At 34.9% G+C, this 16,930-nt stretch overlaps 1 protein-coding gene across 19 annotated transcripts in view; it reads right to left on the bottom strand.

The window, feature by feature from the left end:
- Nucleotides 1-16,930, bottom strand: part of LOC117339469 (alpha-adducin-like) — an 83,139-nt gene that overhangs the window by 16,926 nt on the left and 49,283 nt on the right. For 10 of the 19 annotated variants that reach the window (XM_033901058.1, XM_033901063.1, XM_033901066.1 and 7 more), the window contains 13 exons: nucleotides 16,384-16,626; nucleotides 15,794-15,945; nucleotides 14,392-14,766; nucleotides 13,433-13,531; nucleotides 12,653-12,823; nucleotides 12,054-12,196; nucleotides 10,045-10,174; nucleotides 8,840-8,959; nucleotides 8,234-8,326; nucleotides 7,220-7,234; nucleotides 3,488-3,689; nucleotides 2,749-2,871; nucleotides 1,049-1,198 (listed from right to left, as the gene is read on the bottom strand). In XM_033901058.1, coding sequence (XP_033756949.1) covers nucleotides 1,049-1,198; nucleotides 2,749-2,871; nucleotides 3,488-3,689; nucleotides 7,220-7,234; nucleotides 8,234-8,326; nucleotides 8,840-8,959; nucleotides 10,045-10,174; nucleotides 12,054-12,196; nucleotides 12,653-12,823; nucleotides 13,433-13,531; nucleotides 14,392-14,766; nucleotides 15,794-15,945; nucleotides 16,384-16,626 — 2,016 coding nt within the window. The remainder of the gene's footprint in view (nucleotides 1-1,048; nucleotides 1,199-2,748; nucleotides 2,872-3,487; nucleotides 3,690-7,219; nucleotides 7,235-8,233; nucleotides 8,327-8,839; nucleotides 8,960-10,044; nucleotides 10,175-12,053; nucleotides 12,197-12,652; nucleotides 12,824-13,432; nucleotides 13,532-14,391; nucleotides 14,767-15,793; nucleotides 15,946-16,383; nucleotides 16,627-16,930) is intronic. The other 9 variants (XM_033901067.1, XM_033901071.1, XM_033901076.1 and 6 more) reach the window with 4 other exon arrangements.

Genomic DNA, 16,930 nt, shown 5'->3' with positions numbered 1-16,930 from the left:
ATCTCTAGAGAGAATCCTGTCAGTACATGCCACTGTAGGGAGTATATCTCTAGAGAGAATCCTGTCAGTACATGTCACTGTAGGGAATATATCTGTAGAGAAAATCCTGTCAGTACATGCCACTGTAGGGAGTATATCTCTAGAAAGAATCCTGTCAGTACATGCCACTGTAGGGAGGATATCTCTAGAGAGAATCCTGTCAGTACATGCCACTGTAGGGAATATATCTGTAGAGAGAATCGCGTCAGTACATGCCACTGTAGGGAGTATTCTCTAGAGAGAATCCTGTCAGTACATGCCACTGTAGGGAGTACATCTGTAGAGAGAATCCTGTCAGTACATGTCACTGTAGGGAGTATATCTCTCCAGAGAATCCTGTCAGTAAATGCCACTGTAGGGAGAATATATCTCTCCAGAGAATCCTGTCAGTACATGCCAATGTAGGGAATATATCTGTAGAGAGAATCCCGTCAGTACATGCTACTGTAGGGAGTACATCTCTAGAGAGAATCCCGTCAGTACATGCTACTGAAGGGAGAATATCTCTAGAGAGAATCTTGTCAGTACATGCCACTGTAGGGAATATATCTGTAGAGAGAATCCTGTCAGTACATGCCACTGTAGGGAGTGTATCTCTAGAGAGAATCCTTTCAGTACATGCCACTGTAGGGAGTATATCTCTAGAGAGAATCCTGTCAGTACATGCCACTGTAGGGAGAATATATCTAGGAAGAATCCTGTCAGTACATGCCACTGTAGGGAGTATATCTCTAGAGAGAATCCTGTCAGTAAATGCCACTGTAGATAGTATATCTCTAGAGAAAATCCTGTCAGTACATGCCACTGTGGGGAGTATATCTGTAGAGAGAATCCTGTCAGTACATGCCACTGTAGGGAGTATATCTGTAGAGAGAATCCTGTCAGTACATGCCACTGTAGGGAGTATATCTGTAGAGAGAATCCTGTCAGTACATGCCACTGTAGGGAGTATATCTGTAGAGAGAATCCTGTCAGTACATGCCACTGCGGTATATGTTGCCGTACTGACCTGTGGTGTTGGGAAGGGGAGAAGTAGGGGAGGGATCATTGAGGAATACATCGTCGTCGTCATCTTCCATCACCTGGGACTTTGAACTAGTGGTCAGTTCACCGGTCACTTTGGCTCCAGACTGACCAGATACACTGCCAGCTGTATGCACTAACATGCAATTACAACAAGCATGCAAGATATAGAATCTAAAATCTAAAGGCACATCTAGTCAGGCATGGGTTTGTTAACTCACTGATTCATTAACATACCCGGGTATGTTGTTCCAGAGAAATATTGTCAAACATCAAACTTACTATCAAAAGGGGATTTCTCACTAAATTAATTTGGTTCATAATATTGCCAACTGATGAACAATATTAAGTTGCCTTTATATTTTCTTTAGAGTAAGGCATCTCAAAAATAAAGAGAAGATTTTATTTTCATTGTGCATTTATCATAACATTACTTTTTTTTCAAAATTTTTGAATTGGTAATTGAATACTTTTTAAAAATTACACTGACAAAAACATGCCCAATATAATGAATACACTGTAATATTTGCTGCAATATCCCAGGACATTATTTATAGATTTTGGTGTTATAACTTTATTTTGTGAAATACAACTGGGTAGTATTTTTGGAAAATGAACATTTACTTTTCAGTAAGTGCTAAATGGAGGATGGAGTTATAAGGGCATTTATATGGGGAAGGGTAATTATTACAGCAAATACAGTATAGCTACTAAATTTGTTAGTATCAACCGAACAGATTAAATTAATGATAACATACTTGTAGACTTGGATCAATTACCAACTTTTCATTTAAAATTCAAACTTTGTAAAATACAAATATAAAATAAGCCAATCCAGGCTGCTAAGATGCTAAAATCCCACCTTGGTTTTTACTAAGCTTTGAATCATATAGAAAGTAATTTCTCCAAGTCAATTTTCTTAGTGAACTCTTGTTCAAAACAAAATTCATGAAATAAATACTTCATTATTTTATTACAAATAGTTCACTAAAAATATTCCCAAATATTGAACAGTTAGTAGAATCAAATACAGGTTAATACTTATAACAAATTACATCCGATATTATATCTAATAAACTTATCCACCACCAAAGTATATATTTCTTACAATAACGACTAAACTGATACAGAACTATGCAAACAGAATTATACAAAGAACTAAAAGCAAAGCCGATGATATATCTAGGAGTGTAGAACACGACGGCTGACCTATTTCTGTTTCTACATCAACAAGAAATAAAAGTCCTGCAAGAACCACAACCTGATTGTCACCCTGCCAAATCTCCAACTTCATTTTAGACATTTTAGATTAAAGCAAAAGTCTTGTGCTTTGCTTAAAGTCAATTACTTTACTATAGTATTGTGTAGTTTTATTAATCTGGTCCATTGGCATCATTCCTTTCCAGACATTTTCAAAGATTTTTTTTCAAAGATTTTGCAAGTTTCTGTTCCGACTACAAATTTGAAAGGCTGTTTATACTAGGAAACTAAAAGTTGTAGAGATGATGTTGAAAGTGTTCAGCTGACTTTTCCATCCATGACTAAATGTGTAGATATTTTTTTCACCAACAGAAATAGATCATCAGAAAATTCATACAAATCACTCAACAACATCAACAACTAAGTCCGACTCCGTACACTACCGCACAACAGCTTTAGAATAATAAGTAAGGGGAGGTAACACACCCTCTTCAGCAGGTCTTGTTTCCGTCAGTGAAGATTGCGATGACTTCTGTTGCTGTTGTATGGTCTGCATACGCTCGTCTGTGGAGATGAGCTTTCCATCTGGGCCAGGCTCGATTGTATCTTCTAAAAATAAAATTAACTAATTAGAAAGTATTTTTCGATATTGATACAAGATTAACATGAGGCCAAATACAAAACAGGTACTGCATTATGGTACATGATGTGCTTGAACTTTTTACAGATAAGTGTAGTTATGAATTGACATAGATACTTATATATATGCAATAGAAAACAAGAGCTGGTGTAGAACAGCATATCTTGTCTCACAAATATTTGTCAATAAATAATTAAACTATATAAATTAGTATTGTTTAGCATATTGGATACATAATAAATTATAAAGTAATGTGTTAATGCCTTTCAACACTTTCACCAAAAAAGTTTTTTAGAGTTTTTATCCGCATAAAAAGTCTGAGTCCAAAATATGTCCAAAAGCAGGTTTTCCAAAAAAATAATCTTTTCTATTTTGACTCCGGGAGGGGATAGTATAACCCTGCATGGACCCCAATACCAAATATTAAAATGCCTTTCAACACTGGAACAAAAATGTTAATATTAGAAAACCAACGCCAATGCAGACACCTTGGCGACAGACACGAGCAAATTATACACAAACTGCGATTAGTACATCATAATTCATTGTTTCAATCGGCATGTAACTAGCTCTTTGTATCCTTACCTGGCTCACCAGAACCTACATGTCCTCCCTGGACCTCAATCTTATACCGCTCGATCTCGTCCTCGGTCATCGACTCGAAGGGGTTGGCCTGGTACTGTGATTTGTACACTTGTACATTATGTTGCTGGTCACGCTGGATAATGCCCTTGGATGCAGCTCCAATCACAATTACACTGTCACCCACCTGACTTAAAGATCCGTCCTAAAACAAATAATTTTACTTTCATTAGATTTATATTATTATTTCTTAATGGTATGATGATACTGTATTCGAATGAGTTATTTTCCAGAAAATGTCCAAATTCATAAAACATATTTTAATGTGTAAGGATTAAAGATGGAACTTTTTCAAAATGATTAAATGAAGTTTTATTTGATGTTTAATGAAAAACACAATAATGTCAGCAAAACAATTGAAAATAAATCTCATTTCTGATGTGTTTAATTATTTTTTACAACCATATCTATCTGATGGACAGAGGTACTTATGGAAAATTGTTTGATGAAAATTTTTAATCTGGACACATTTAAAGTTGTTTAAATAATGCTCATAATGCAGATTTAGAGTTTACCAAAATTCTACTGAAAGAAATTCCTTATGAAGCATAGAATTACACAATATACTTCAAGTTTAACTCCACCATATAAAACAGTACAGAATCAGTCCTAGGGACAAAGATTTACTATCAATTGAATTTGCTGTCAGGGATGATTAGGAAGGAAATTAACTAGTGAAATGATCACATAAACGAAAAGCTCTTTTTCTCAAAGAAAAAACATTTCAATGATATCTATATACATGTATATATGAATAACTGATTGAAATTACAATTTTGTGACACTAAAACTGGTTTTGAACAGTAAAGCTAGCTATAAAAGCAGCTACCATAGTTATCCACAAATAAGCCCCTTTTTCATTTCTGCAGAATAATCAATTTCAAGATAGTAAACTGAAAAAGTGGTTCACAAATAATCACTACATTAACTAAACTCTTCATTAGGATAGAGGGCTTATTTGAGGATAAATATGATATGTAATATACATGATACAACATACATCACAAATGAAGGCAGCTATAATATTTATTACTACAACATTTCAGCAAAACTATAGCATATTTCCTGATCGTCAATCAGCAGGAAAAAAGCTGCTAAAGCCTCCTACCGGGGTCCGTCAAGCATCAAACTTTTTATCATGCTCATTTTAAATTCTATTGAAAACTTCAGACAGTTATGACACATTTCATCGTGCTCATTTTAAATTCTATTGAAAACTTCAGGCAGTTTCACAGTCCATAACACTGCTGACGTGCATCATGCTTCCATTACAACTCCTTGTTATCATAATTTAACTACAAATTCTTATGACAGCTTTAAAATTTCCAAATTAAGTGAAATCAGGTGAACTACAAACTTGCCTGTCTCGCAATATTGAAAACCTCGTTTCATTTATGATTAATCTTATTTATATTAGTTACAAAAAAATGTATTAACAGTATTAGGTATAATCATGTTAGTATACAAGGTAAACTACTGGTTACAAATATCACTACGATGTACAAAAGGGACAATATCATATATTAGTGGTCATCAACATGGGGAAACTGGGATAAAAATTCTGTGGAGATGGAAATGTTAGTTCAGACAAACGACTGCAGGTCTCTGTAACCTAGTGAACAGCACCATGAAACAACACTCCCACTCCAATGAATTTTTCATGCAGGGAAACTTTCAAACTTGTCTTTGTTTTTATGCCAAATAATAAAATATTACAAGTCAATCATTAATGAGAACTAAATGTTATAGATCATTCAGCACCAAACGAAGTTTTACTAGGACTGTTTATCTACTGCACAATTAATACAATTTCCATGTTGTACTTTCTCACATCTTAAGAATTTTTCAAAAATATTTTTTGTCATCAATTCTTAAATATGAACCTGGGTACCGTTAAGGTTCGGAGAAGCAGAAATAAAGTACATCTACAAACACCTACCACTTGTCTCCCATAGAAAATTATTACAGTATCTTAATTGATTGTACTAGAAACAGATTTACATTAATGTTTCATGTGCCTTGGTTGAATCCTACTAGAAGTACATGTCATTTCTATTATTTCTACCCAGCTTATTTTTTTACATGTCCAGAAATATATGAGATTTCATGTAACTAGGATAAGACAAACAGCCTAGCTATTCTAATAAAGCTAGGAAACACAGTCTCCTTTAAAACTAAATTTCTTACAAAAGCTGTTGTAAACATCAAGTTTATATATCTTATATCAATGGAATGGTCAAAACTGCCTAAGTGAAAGGCAAGTGTGTTACCACAGTGCCACTCGACCAAAACAGTTGTTCTTCTCTATGCCAAAATTATAAGACTCTCAAAAATTGGGATATGTTCACATAATGCATATGAGTGGGGAAAATGACAATTGTTTTTTCATTCAATATTATGTGTTCTTTTTTTCTGAATTTGTGAACTCTACAAAACTCTCTAAAATACATGCACATTGGAATTCAAAAATCTTAAGTACTTGAGAATCTAAAAGTACTAAAATATGTCCTCCACCAAACCAAGTGCCCTCCACAGTAATTTATATATATCACCTACCACAGTAATTTATATATATCACATACCAAATATATTCAATGTAGGCCTGCTTGCTGACTTTTGGACAAATAGAATAGTGTATTTTATGGATTTTTTTTTCAAACTAATAGCAATGAAACTATAACTTTCTTTTAGGTTCAATTATTCTTTTTTAAATTATTAAAAAAAGATTTTTTTGCCTAAATGTTAGGTCCACAATCAGTGTCCCTCCTAAATAGGGATGGTTGACTAGTGCTGTATAGTTGGTAATATTAGTAGGCATTTAAAATTCACTACATTTGCAGTCATTGAATATAGCTCAAAACATAAAGACACAGTGAATACTTATATAATGTTTACAAGGAAATTCAATACCCGGCACCAGGTTTGACTGAGAGAGTCTAAAATCATTAACCCTGTGATAATTAACTGTAAAGTATGTACATTACTAAATAATGTACCAGACAGTGGTTGGGTCTTTGTCATACATGTAATACTGTGTATATATTGTTCTGTCTTTATATTAATCAAAGAAGGAAGGTATGATTCAGAAAGTAATAATTTCATCACATGGCTATGTTTACAAGCTAAGTAACACCAACACCAATGGGTTAGGGCTAGGCTAAATTTAACCCTAACCTGACAATTGTACATCTGTACTTAAATAATACAATGTAGATTAAAATGATCTAATCGTGCGGTAGTGTTGGGATCATATATAAACAGTCAATTACTTACTGAGGTATCCTGTTAATAGTTATATATGTGGCTTTACCTAACACTGACACATTCTAGATACATATATGTATGGTTATAGGGATACATTGGGCAGTACCTGTTACATCTCAATTAAAAGTCAGGAGATCCCAAACATCACATCAGCTACAATGATCACTTCCTATTAACTTCATATTTTTTTGAATATTTTTTTTTTTTTGAATTATTGATGAATCATTATTTTGTAGATATTTAATTATGAGTGACAAGTCTGCCTCTTACCTAAGGCAGGTCATCAATATCTTCCTTCGGAATAACATTTTAACATTTAAAACAAATTAATCCAAACTGTGATCATTGTAGTGGATGTAATAATACCAAAGGGAGATAACTCAAACCAAGATGTAGGATCTGGACACTTACTAATTTTCCTTCAGCCTGTAGTAAAGAAAACAATGCAAGAAAAGAACTCAGTAAGTATTTATGTTAAAATGATCACGCAAGCACAGGATCTGTGCCAGCGTAATGTAAAACAGAGGCAACAAATCTGTGTAAATGGAACAACAGACACACACAAATGTACAAATTACAACACATCATAATGGTCACAAAAAATAACGAAATCCATCAAAATACCAGTACAATTAATATCCAAATTAATCAAACACAAATCTGTTTAATATCAAACACCAAAACAATGGTGCAAAGTTAATCTCAAACAGCAACTTTTCACTGGAAGCATAATAATACACCATGGTGGAACACTTAAAACAGTTTCACTACGGAGCCCGAGCAACAGAAAACAGCAGGCATGCTTTGGATGATAATACGAAAAGAAATGAGGAAATGATAATGGTAGATGTAGATGGTATGTATATTGATGATGGAATGAAATCAAAATGTTCTTAAAACACTGGTCAGATGTTTTGTTTAATTTCAAAAGTAACTCTTTTAAAACACTGGTCAGATGTTTTGTTCAATTTCAAAAGGAACACTTTTAAAACACTAGTCATATGTTTTGTTCAATTTCAAAAGGAACACTTATAAAACACTAGTCAGATGGGTTTTTTCAATTTCGAAAAGAACATTTTACAAAACACAAGTCAAAACTTTTTTTGTTCAATTTCAAAAGGAATATTTTGTAAAACACTAGTCAGACTGCTTCGTTCAATTTCAGGGTAACCTGCTCCAATATGTATATGTGAATAAGTGAAATGCTAGGAGGATCTTATACGTGAATTTAACTCTATAAAAGGTTAGAGCCAATAGGAAAGTTGTATATGACAAAGGTGTTTCCCTATAACTGGTCAGTTTACTGTCACTGCTAGTGTTCCCCCCACGGAGGGTGTGGCCTGCAACCAACGAGGTTATAATTCCACCAGGCGTGTCCTAATATGGCGGTTGATTTCTCACTAAGTGTAGTGTGTTGTGACCTACCTTCAGCTTCTGTGCCTCTTCCCACGTCATTCCCTCCAGCACTCGTGACTGAGGTCCAGCGCTCACCTTATCCTCGTAGTAATCCTTCCTAATCTATAAATAGATTTTCATGGTTTTCATACTTACTATAAATACATTTTCATGGTTTCCATACTTTATATAAATACATTTTCATGGTTTTCATACTTTATATAAATACGTTTTCATGCTCAATATAATACCTAACTTTACTTCTGTCTGTATCCTTTATCAAATTTATAATCGTTCCTTCATTATTTATATCGAATGCATTTCAAGATTAATATGTTTCTAACCATTCCTTATCTCGTGATATATCTTAAGGCTTTATTAATTATTCCAAACTTTTAGTCTGATTGTAAGTGTTGCCTTGAATGTTCACCATGAAATAAAAGTCAGATAAAAAAAATTAAGTTAGACTCATACTTTAATACATTTTTAAAGAAAATCTGAAATCCTCTCTGAACTGACCACCCGACCCATCATATCACATATTATAACAAAATTATATCTATCCAATATCTCTTGAAGTACTTTCTAACCTTTAGCTGTATACTAAACCTGTCCAACAACACTGATGTCCATTACCTGTTTTTGTCTCTGCTTGAATTCCTTTGGATTGTCACCTAGTGGTGCGAATTGATTAGGATTTTCTACTTTCATTGACATGGCCGCTCGCTTAGGAGAGTCTTCGTCTTCTTGTACCCACTATTAATGGAAAGCCATCAAATTAATTTTACACAATAAAAAAAAAATCACATTATTTTCTTTCATTTTCTGTACCTGCCATTGCATGAAATTTATATAACAAGCAATATTGATATCAACTGATTAAGCAATGATGTACTATCCATATTAATAGCATTTAAGGAGACAGTGGTCCAGTGGTAGAATGCTGGGCTATCTAACAGTCTAGGAGATATGAAGGATATGTGCAACAGGAACCATTTCCCCCCATGACGGTCAATGTTCATAAAACAGGATGTGGTGATCCCCTGCTATGTAATACAGTCTCCCCATGGTGTAGCCACAAAAGATCATTTGTGATCCAATATTGCATGACAGTTATACAAATTAATACACAAACATTGTTGAAATATGTGGACTTGGATCACTATGCCAGTATCTGATTAGGTCTCAAAAGATTTATGTATAATAACAATGTAAACAAGAAGAAATCACACGTAAAGTATTTTGAACCTGTCTGTTGACTAAGATATGAAATACCTTAAGTATTGATCCTATATCTTCTGTGATAAATAATTCTTAGATAAATTCCGATTTACAAAATACAAGACTTGGTTTATGCAACCATACCCAAATTTATCATCTTAAACTATATATGTGAGTGTACCAGTACATTTTTACATTTCGTTTTATTTCATATTATTTGGTATCATACACCATTCTTTAGGTAATAAACCTTGTCAGTGTTGATTGGCAGATAACAATAAAATAACATGAATACTGGGTATTGCTCAAGTAATACATGTTCTCTACCAGCCTGCTAAAAATAGTAACAGTGACCTTGACCCAAAAACCCTGTAACTCAACCTAGTCCTCTATTATGATGTGAAGTTTGATAAAAATCCCTAAAGGAATAAAGCGGCTGGAGTTTTGTCAATCATTGGCGTTACGCATATATATGTACAGGACTGACACCTTTAGTCCCCCTGGTTTCACCAGTTGGGGACTAATAATAACATTAGTTTACTATCTTGTTAATATGTAATCATAACATTACATCAATTGAGGACAAGATTTTATCTAACACACTAAAACCATTACGTTACCTTGGTTATTTTTTTAGGGTTTGATGTGCCAGTCTCCTCCATCTCTTGTTTGATGTAGTTATTTGGGGAGTTGAGCCAGCCAGCCTTGTAATGTTGCTTTTGTCTCTCTATTGCCACTTTGTATGGGGACCTGAAGAAAACCATGTCATTCTTAAACTGTAATACAAGTAATAACGAAACCTGGTACTTAGACTCTAGACCTTCTCTTAGAGTACACTTTTTTTTATTCATGTAACTGTTAGAGTACATTTTGTCATCCATACAACTGTTAAGAGTACGCTTTGTCATCCATACAACTGTTAGAGAATGCTTTGTCATTCATACGACTGTTAGAGTACACTTTGTCATCCATACAACTGTTAGAGTACACTTTGTCATTCATACGACTGTTAGAGTACACTTTGTCATTCATACAATTGTTAAGAGTACATTTTGTCGTTCATACAACTGTTAGAGTACGCTTTGTCATTCATACGACTGTGAGAGTACGCTTTGTCATTCATACAACTGTAAGAATACGCTTTGTCATCCATACAACTGTTAGAGAACGCTTTGTCATCCATACGACTGTTAGAGTGCGCTTTGTCATTCATACAACTGTTAGAGTACACCTTGTCATCCATACAACTGTTAGAGTCCGCTTTGTCATTCATACGACTGTTAGAGTACGCTTTGTCATTCATACGACTGTTAGAGTACGCTTTGTCATTCATACAACTGTAAGAATACGCTTTGTCATCCATACAACTGTTAGAGAACGCTTTGTCATCCATACGACTGTTAGAGTACGCTTTGTCATTCATACAACTGTTGGAGTACGCTTTGTCATCCATACAACTGTTAGAGAACGCTTTGTCATCCATACGACTGTTAGAGTACGCTTTGTCATTCATACAACTGTTAGAGTGCGCTTTGTCATTCATACGACTGTTAGAGTACGCTTTGTCATTCATACAACTGTAAGAGTACGCTTTGTCATCCATACAACTGTTAGAGAGCGCTTTGTCATCCATACGACTGTTAGAGTACGCTTTGTCATTCATACAACTGTTAGAGTACACTTTGTCATTCATACAACTGTTAGAGTACGCTTTGTCATTCATACAACTGTTAGAGTACACTTTGTCATCCATACAACTGTTAGAGAGCGCTTTGTCATCCATACGACTGTTAGAGTACGCTTTGTCATTCATACAACTGTAAAAGTGCGCTTTGTCATTCATACAACTGTAAGAGTGCGCTTTGTCATTCATACAACTGTTGGAGTATGCTTTGTCATTCATACAACTGTTGGAGTACACCTTGTAATCCATACAACTTTAACACAAGTTCTAACAAAACCTGGGACACAAGACTCAAAATCTTTTTTTTGCTGTTAAATGAATACTTTAGGTGATAATTTGCACTTCTATGTCAAATTCTTTTTCATGAGTCAAAATAAATATCATTTGACAAAAAGCTTTTATGGAACAGCTTCAATTATGGATATCCTTTTTTTTCTTTTCTGTACCTGTATCAAAGTGTTACATTGCCCTAATGTGAACCAAGTAAAATATGTAGTTATCTCATACATTGTGTTTGGTTAGCTTCATCTAAAGACAATGCAACGCATGTGTAAATATCTGATAATATGGTTAGCTGAATGAAACATACACATATTTACCAGTATTAACCAGAAGCATTTGATTTTGTCTTTATAATTAATCCTTAAGTTGGTTTGGTTTGTTTTTGTTTAACGTCCTATTAACAGCCAGGGTCATTTAAGGACGTGCCAGGTTTTGGAGGTGGAGGAAAGCCGGAGTACCCGGAGAAAAACCACCGGCCTACGGTCAGTACCTGGCAACTGCCCCACGTAGGTTTCGAACTCGCAACCCAGTGGTGGAGGGCTAGTGATAAAGTGTCGGAACACCTTAACCACTCGGCCACCGCGACCCCTTAATCCTTAAGTATCAGTAGATGTAAATACCAGAAATGCCTATATATTTATACCTGGGTCAACAATTACTCACATGTATTTAGAATTTTCATAATCTCCATCATACATGAATGCAAGGTTACTTGATGCTGGAGGTTCTGCCACATCATTTGCACGATCCCGTCTGATTTCTTGTTTGAGAATTGGCTGTTTATAAACATAGCCTGTTCTGTAACCCTAGAAACCACAAAAAAACAACATAAATGTTTATTGTATATCACAAAGTTTCTTTACTTCTCACTGCTTTTCCTCAATTTGTTACTGATCTAACATGTTCTCTGATAAAGAAACACAAGTTTGTTATGACTATGTCTATTCACTTTTTCATTTTGTACAGCCTTGAATGGTCAAGACCATTTGTGTTATCGAACTGAATGTAAAAGATCAATTAATATGTAATCTAGTACCATCACTAACTCAGGTCCATACTTTCAAGAAGCAGCCTGGAGAAATTTATATTCACTCTCATTAAAACTTCATGTTCAGAAACAATTGAATATTAACTATATCAATACACATCATTTTTAAGTTGAAATATCCTGAATTTTCACAAAAAGATATCTACTGAGTCCTGTATGGTTCCTTGTAATTTACATAAATTCTCATTTCTCATATTTGAACATGTGTACTTACAACATTATCTAGCTGTCTCATTTGGGCCTCAAACTCGATTTCTCCTGGTCGCCATTTCTTTCCACCAGTGTCCACTCCTCCGCCTCCCTGGTTTCCTAACATATATGTCTTCTTACGAACTTCAGAGTCAATAAGGACTAGGTTATCCATTCCTACAGGGACAGCCTTCACCTGGAACAAATCATAAAAAAGTGTTGTCAACAAGAATTACACCTTATTTCATGTCTCGCTGCAGGAGACACAAAAATCACCAAATCTATAGATATTTAGTCATATTTAATCAAATAGCATTAACAACTTCAGATTTAGAAAAGGCCCAGAACTAAAATTGGCCTGGTTTCATCAATTAACTTAAGGAATCTTTTCCTTAACAAGAGGCCCACGGGCCTTAAAATCTGTAGCAAAGCATCAATGTGCTTAAGGAAAAAATCATATTCAAAGAGCTTTCATTTAAAATTTGTAATGCTATTCTATGGAAAATTTCTAAATTTCCTTAAAGAATATTGAAAAAAAGTGCCTTATTGTACGTACAAGCTATTATCTTTACCGGTTATAGACACTGTATGCAAGTCTTGCTATAATCAAAACACATTCACTATAATCTATCTTTACTGTACTTGATCAAGAATAATCAGCATTTTCAGACCTGAACAGGTGAATTATCAACATCTTTATTTAAATTCAATACTGATTGAACAGGTGTGAAGGTAATATTTTACAAATCTGGCAATATTGATTTAATCTGGCTGTTCATTTCTACCTGTCACTGTAAAAGTTTACCTGTGATTCACATGCCATCATTACATTACTGGCGAAGTGGAAGGCCTCCTCTGTTGTTGCGCCGCAGGCCACCACCCCATGGTTCCTAAGGAACATCACCTGAATACAGAAAAATATTAAAACTTAATTATCAAAATCTCATCAATATAACATAATTCATATCCAGACAATAAACATGATGTAAGAAATACTCACCTTTAATCATTTATCTATCAAAACATTAAGACAAGTTAAATTTCATTTTAAAATAATTGATATTCATTATGTGTTCAATGTTTTATGTGTCTATAACTTCATTTTGTTTAAAATGCAAAAAGCTTTTTCATTGGTTTATGTATTCTCTCTATTAAGCAATAGACCAAAAAAAAAGTTAATCACATGTTTGGATGTTTGAAAAAAGAGTTTACCTTTAAGTTGTGAAATTAAAATCCAAATTTTCAACATTTTATATACATTTTTTTATTCAGAAAGAAAAATTGAAAATAAAAAATTCTGTTTTCAAAATAAAAAATTCTGTTGTCTAATGAAATTATCTCCCCTTTACCCAGTTACCAGGTGATATAGCTGGATTTTACGGTTTTGCTTTCAAATTCAAAGTACGTTTATATCAAGTTTCTTGGCACAGAATGACTGATTTGATCCCTGTTAATTCTTTCAATTGTATGTGAAACTTAAAACATTTCAATGCCTCATACCGAACTAGTAAACTGGCTAAAAGCATTGAACGCTAACATGTATTGCGAACCAGCTCTAGTTTGAATGGGTCTCAAGATATGTTATTGATTTGGAACAGGTCTCAGCGGATGGAAATGGGTAACACTATACCAACCCCCACAACACTACATGTATACCAACCCCCACAACACTACATGTATATCAACCCCCAACCTTTAAATGATGGGAGTATAAAAAACAAAGATACACCTTATAGATTGTTTATGACAGTATTAATCACTGACCTTATTTATTGGTCCTAGGTTTCTCTGTAAGGAATCTCGCTCACTCTGGTCACATAAGATACCCTGGTAATCATGGTAGCTAACGTCTCCGCAAATGGCCGCCTCTTGCGACAGTGGTAGAAATCCACATTTCATTACAGATACAGCTACAGCCTCGGGCGTGTGTAGATGGATGATACACCGGATGTCGGGGCGGGCCTGGTGGATAGCCGAATGCAAGGTGAAACCAGATTTGTTGATACCTAGGGTTGTCGTACCCTGGTCAACAATCTCACCTTGCATGTCGACCTTGACAAGTGATGAAGCTGTAATCTCGGAGTACAGCAGGCCAAACGGGTTAATCAGAAAGTGCTCCTGCTCTTGGTTAATTCTCGCCTGCAATCAAAATAATCATATATTTAATAACATTTATATGTTGTCATTGCTAGTGTTCATTTAATGCACATTTCGCCAACATGAGTTGACAATATTACAAACACGAACATAAACACAGATAAACATTGATTTCATCATGGGAAACAGGATTTTTTTTACATCAAGTAAGTCTTTAGATTGTAGTTTTTGGCCTCCCATGTAAAACACATGGGTCAAAATGTCAGAAAGATCCTTGCAGTATGTACTTTAATGCTCGAAATTCAAAATGGCATCCTGTTGACCATCTTGTCTTCCAAACAGTCAGGTAACATAAAATGTAAATCATATATAGAAAATGTCTGTAAGATTTAATGCCACTGCTGCCACTTGACACCCCGAAACACAGTTTGGTGAGGATCACATCAGCAGTTCCTGAGATTAGCTAGTTACAATGTATCGGGAGGGGAGGGGAGGGGAGGGGAGGGGACGCGACGTGACAGGAAGGTGCGGATATGGGTAACACTATAATTATGCCCCCATTTCATGACAGGGGCATAGAAATTAACAAAGATATGCCTAAAGTATTTTCATAATTTGAAAATCAACCTGTGAAAGTTTCCTATACCAAACATTAAAAGTTTTGGGGAAAATGTTTTTTGAATGTTTCCTTGGAAATACATATTTCCTGTTTCCAATCAGAGAAACAGGAGTACCTTATCCTGTGGGTTATCTCATGGGTACTCCAGTTTCCTCATATTTTATTTTGAATTTTGATTCATTGATTAGCAGAAGTTAATATAACTAATTTCTCATATGTAATATGAAAATAAAGTTTATAAGTTAGGCAGGGAAATTGATGAAATGTTGACAGGTACCACATTATGACAAATTACATCATAATTCAAGGATTGACCACTCATTTCACACACAGACTGCTGTGTACATGTGGCCAAAACTGAATGATTTACCAACACTACTGATAGACAGAACGTTAGTACAACATATACTGTACTTCCGAATTTCAGTTTACGTTATTGTGATGACTTACACTGATGTGATTATAGATTCCCTGGGACCAGCCCTTCATCTCTATAAGTCTGTAGCATGATGCCACCTTACACCGCAGCAGTTTTTCCCCTTTGCAATACTGGATCGTGTCCGTGCCATGAATATCTGATATTGGAATGACGGGGCCAGAAGCTGCAAAGATCAAAGGAGACAATAACTAATTGTGTATGCTCATAATAAATCAATTAAAATGTTATAATTTTGTCAAACAATTACATTTATCTCTAAATGATGTTTCTTGTCTACTTTTGCTTAGAAAAAAATACAGTTCCAAGTTTCTAGATATAAAACTTTCTGTAGACATCCCCAGATTTGGACACGGAGATAGTGATAGATTGCAGGAATATTTTCCAAGGAGTTGTCCTGCCAGTTGAGAAAACACTAGTGATAAGGATGTAGACTGACAGTCTCTAGAATATCAAAATAATCAATAGAAATGAGACTTATAATACTGTATCCTAAGTTTCAAACTAGGGGGAGTAATCTAGTATTAAAGTTATCTGGAACGCCAATCTATACAGAATTCATTGGCTTCCGTTTTGTGTTATTGTGCTGTAGAGACTGCCTTACACTGTCTGGCACGGCCCATGTGGTTGCGAGGGAGGAGAAGATCGGAAATCTGCTGTAGGGCGAGGAGACTGGCAGGGTGTGGCCCCGACTTGATCTGCTCGTCCACGATCTCCTCCAGCTCCTTACGAAAGGCCTCACTGTTGAGGATAAGGGATACGCGGCTCCGGTCCTCCATGTGCTTCACATCTTCTCGCACATCTGCTGGGCGCATCATGCGTTTCTGATACTCAGGGTCATCTGGATCTGTGACGAAAATTTTCGTTAACCATATGATTGGATGTTACCTTATTTTTCTTTTTTTGCATACTTTATTTTTCTTTTTTTACAAAGAAATGATGATTTTCAGAAATGATCCAGATGAAATGTGACATAAAATGATATTTGTACGAGTGAAAACATATTTATTTCAAACTAAAAACTCAGATAGACCTAAGAAATCTTTCAAACCTAGCTTATCCAAGCCAAGAACTGCTCTTGAATCAAAATACAAATATTCTACAAACAGATAATATAGGGATAGCACCCAGATTTGCCAAACATTGACATA

This window comes from Pecten maximus, chromosome 12 (genome assembly GCF_902652985.1).
Source record: "Pecten maximus chromosome 12, xPecMax1.1, whole genome shotgun sequence".
Lineage (NCBI taxonomy): Eukaryota > Metazoa > Mollusca > Bivalvia > Pectinida > Pectinidae > Pecten > Pecten maximus.
The sequence above is the reverse complement of the archived record's forward strand: the minus strand, read 5'-3'. Positions and strand labels throughout refer to the sequence as shown.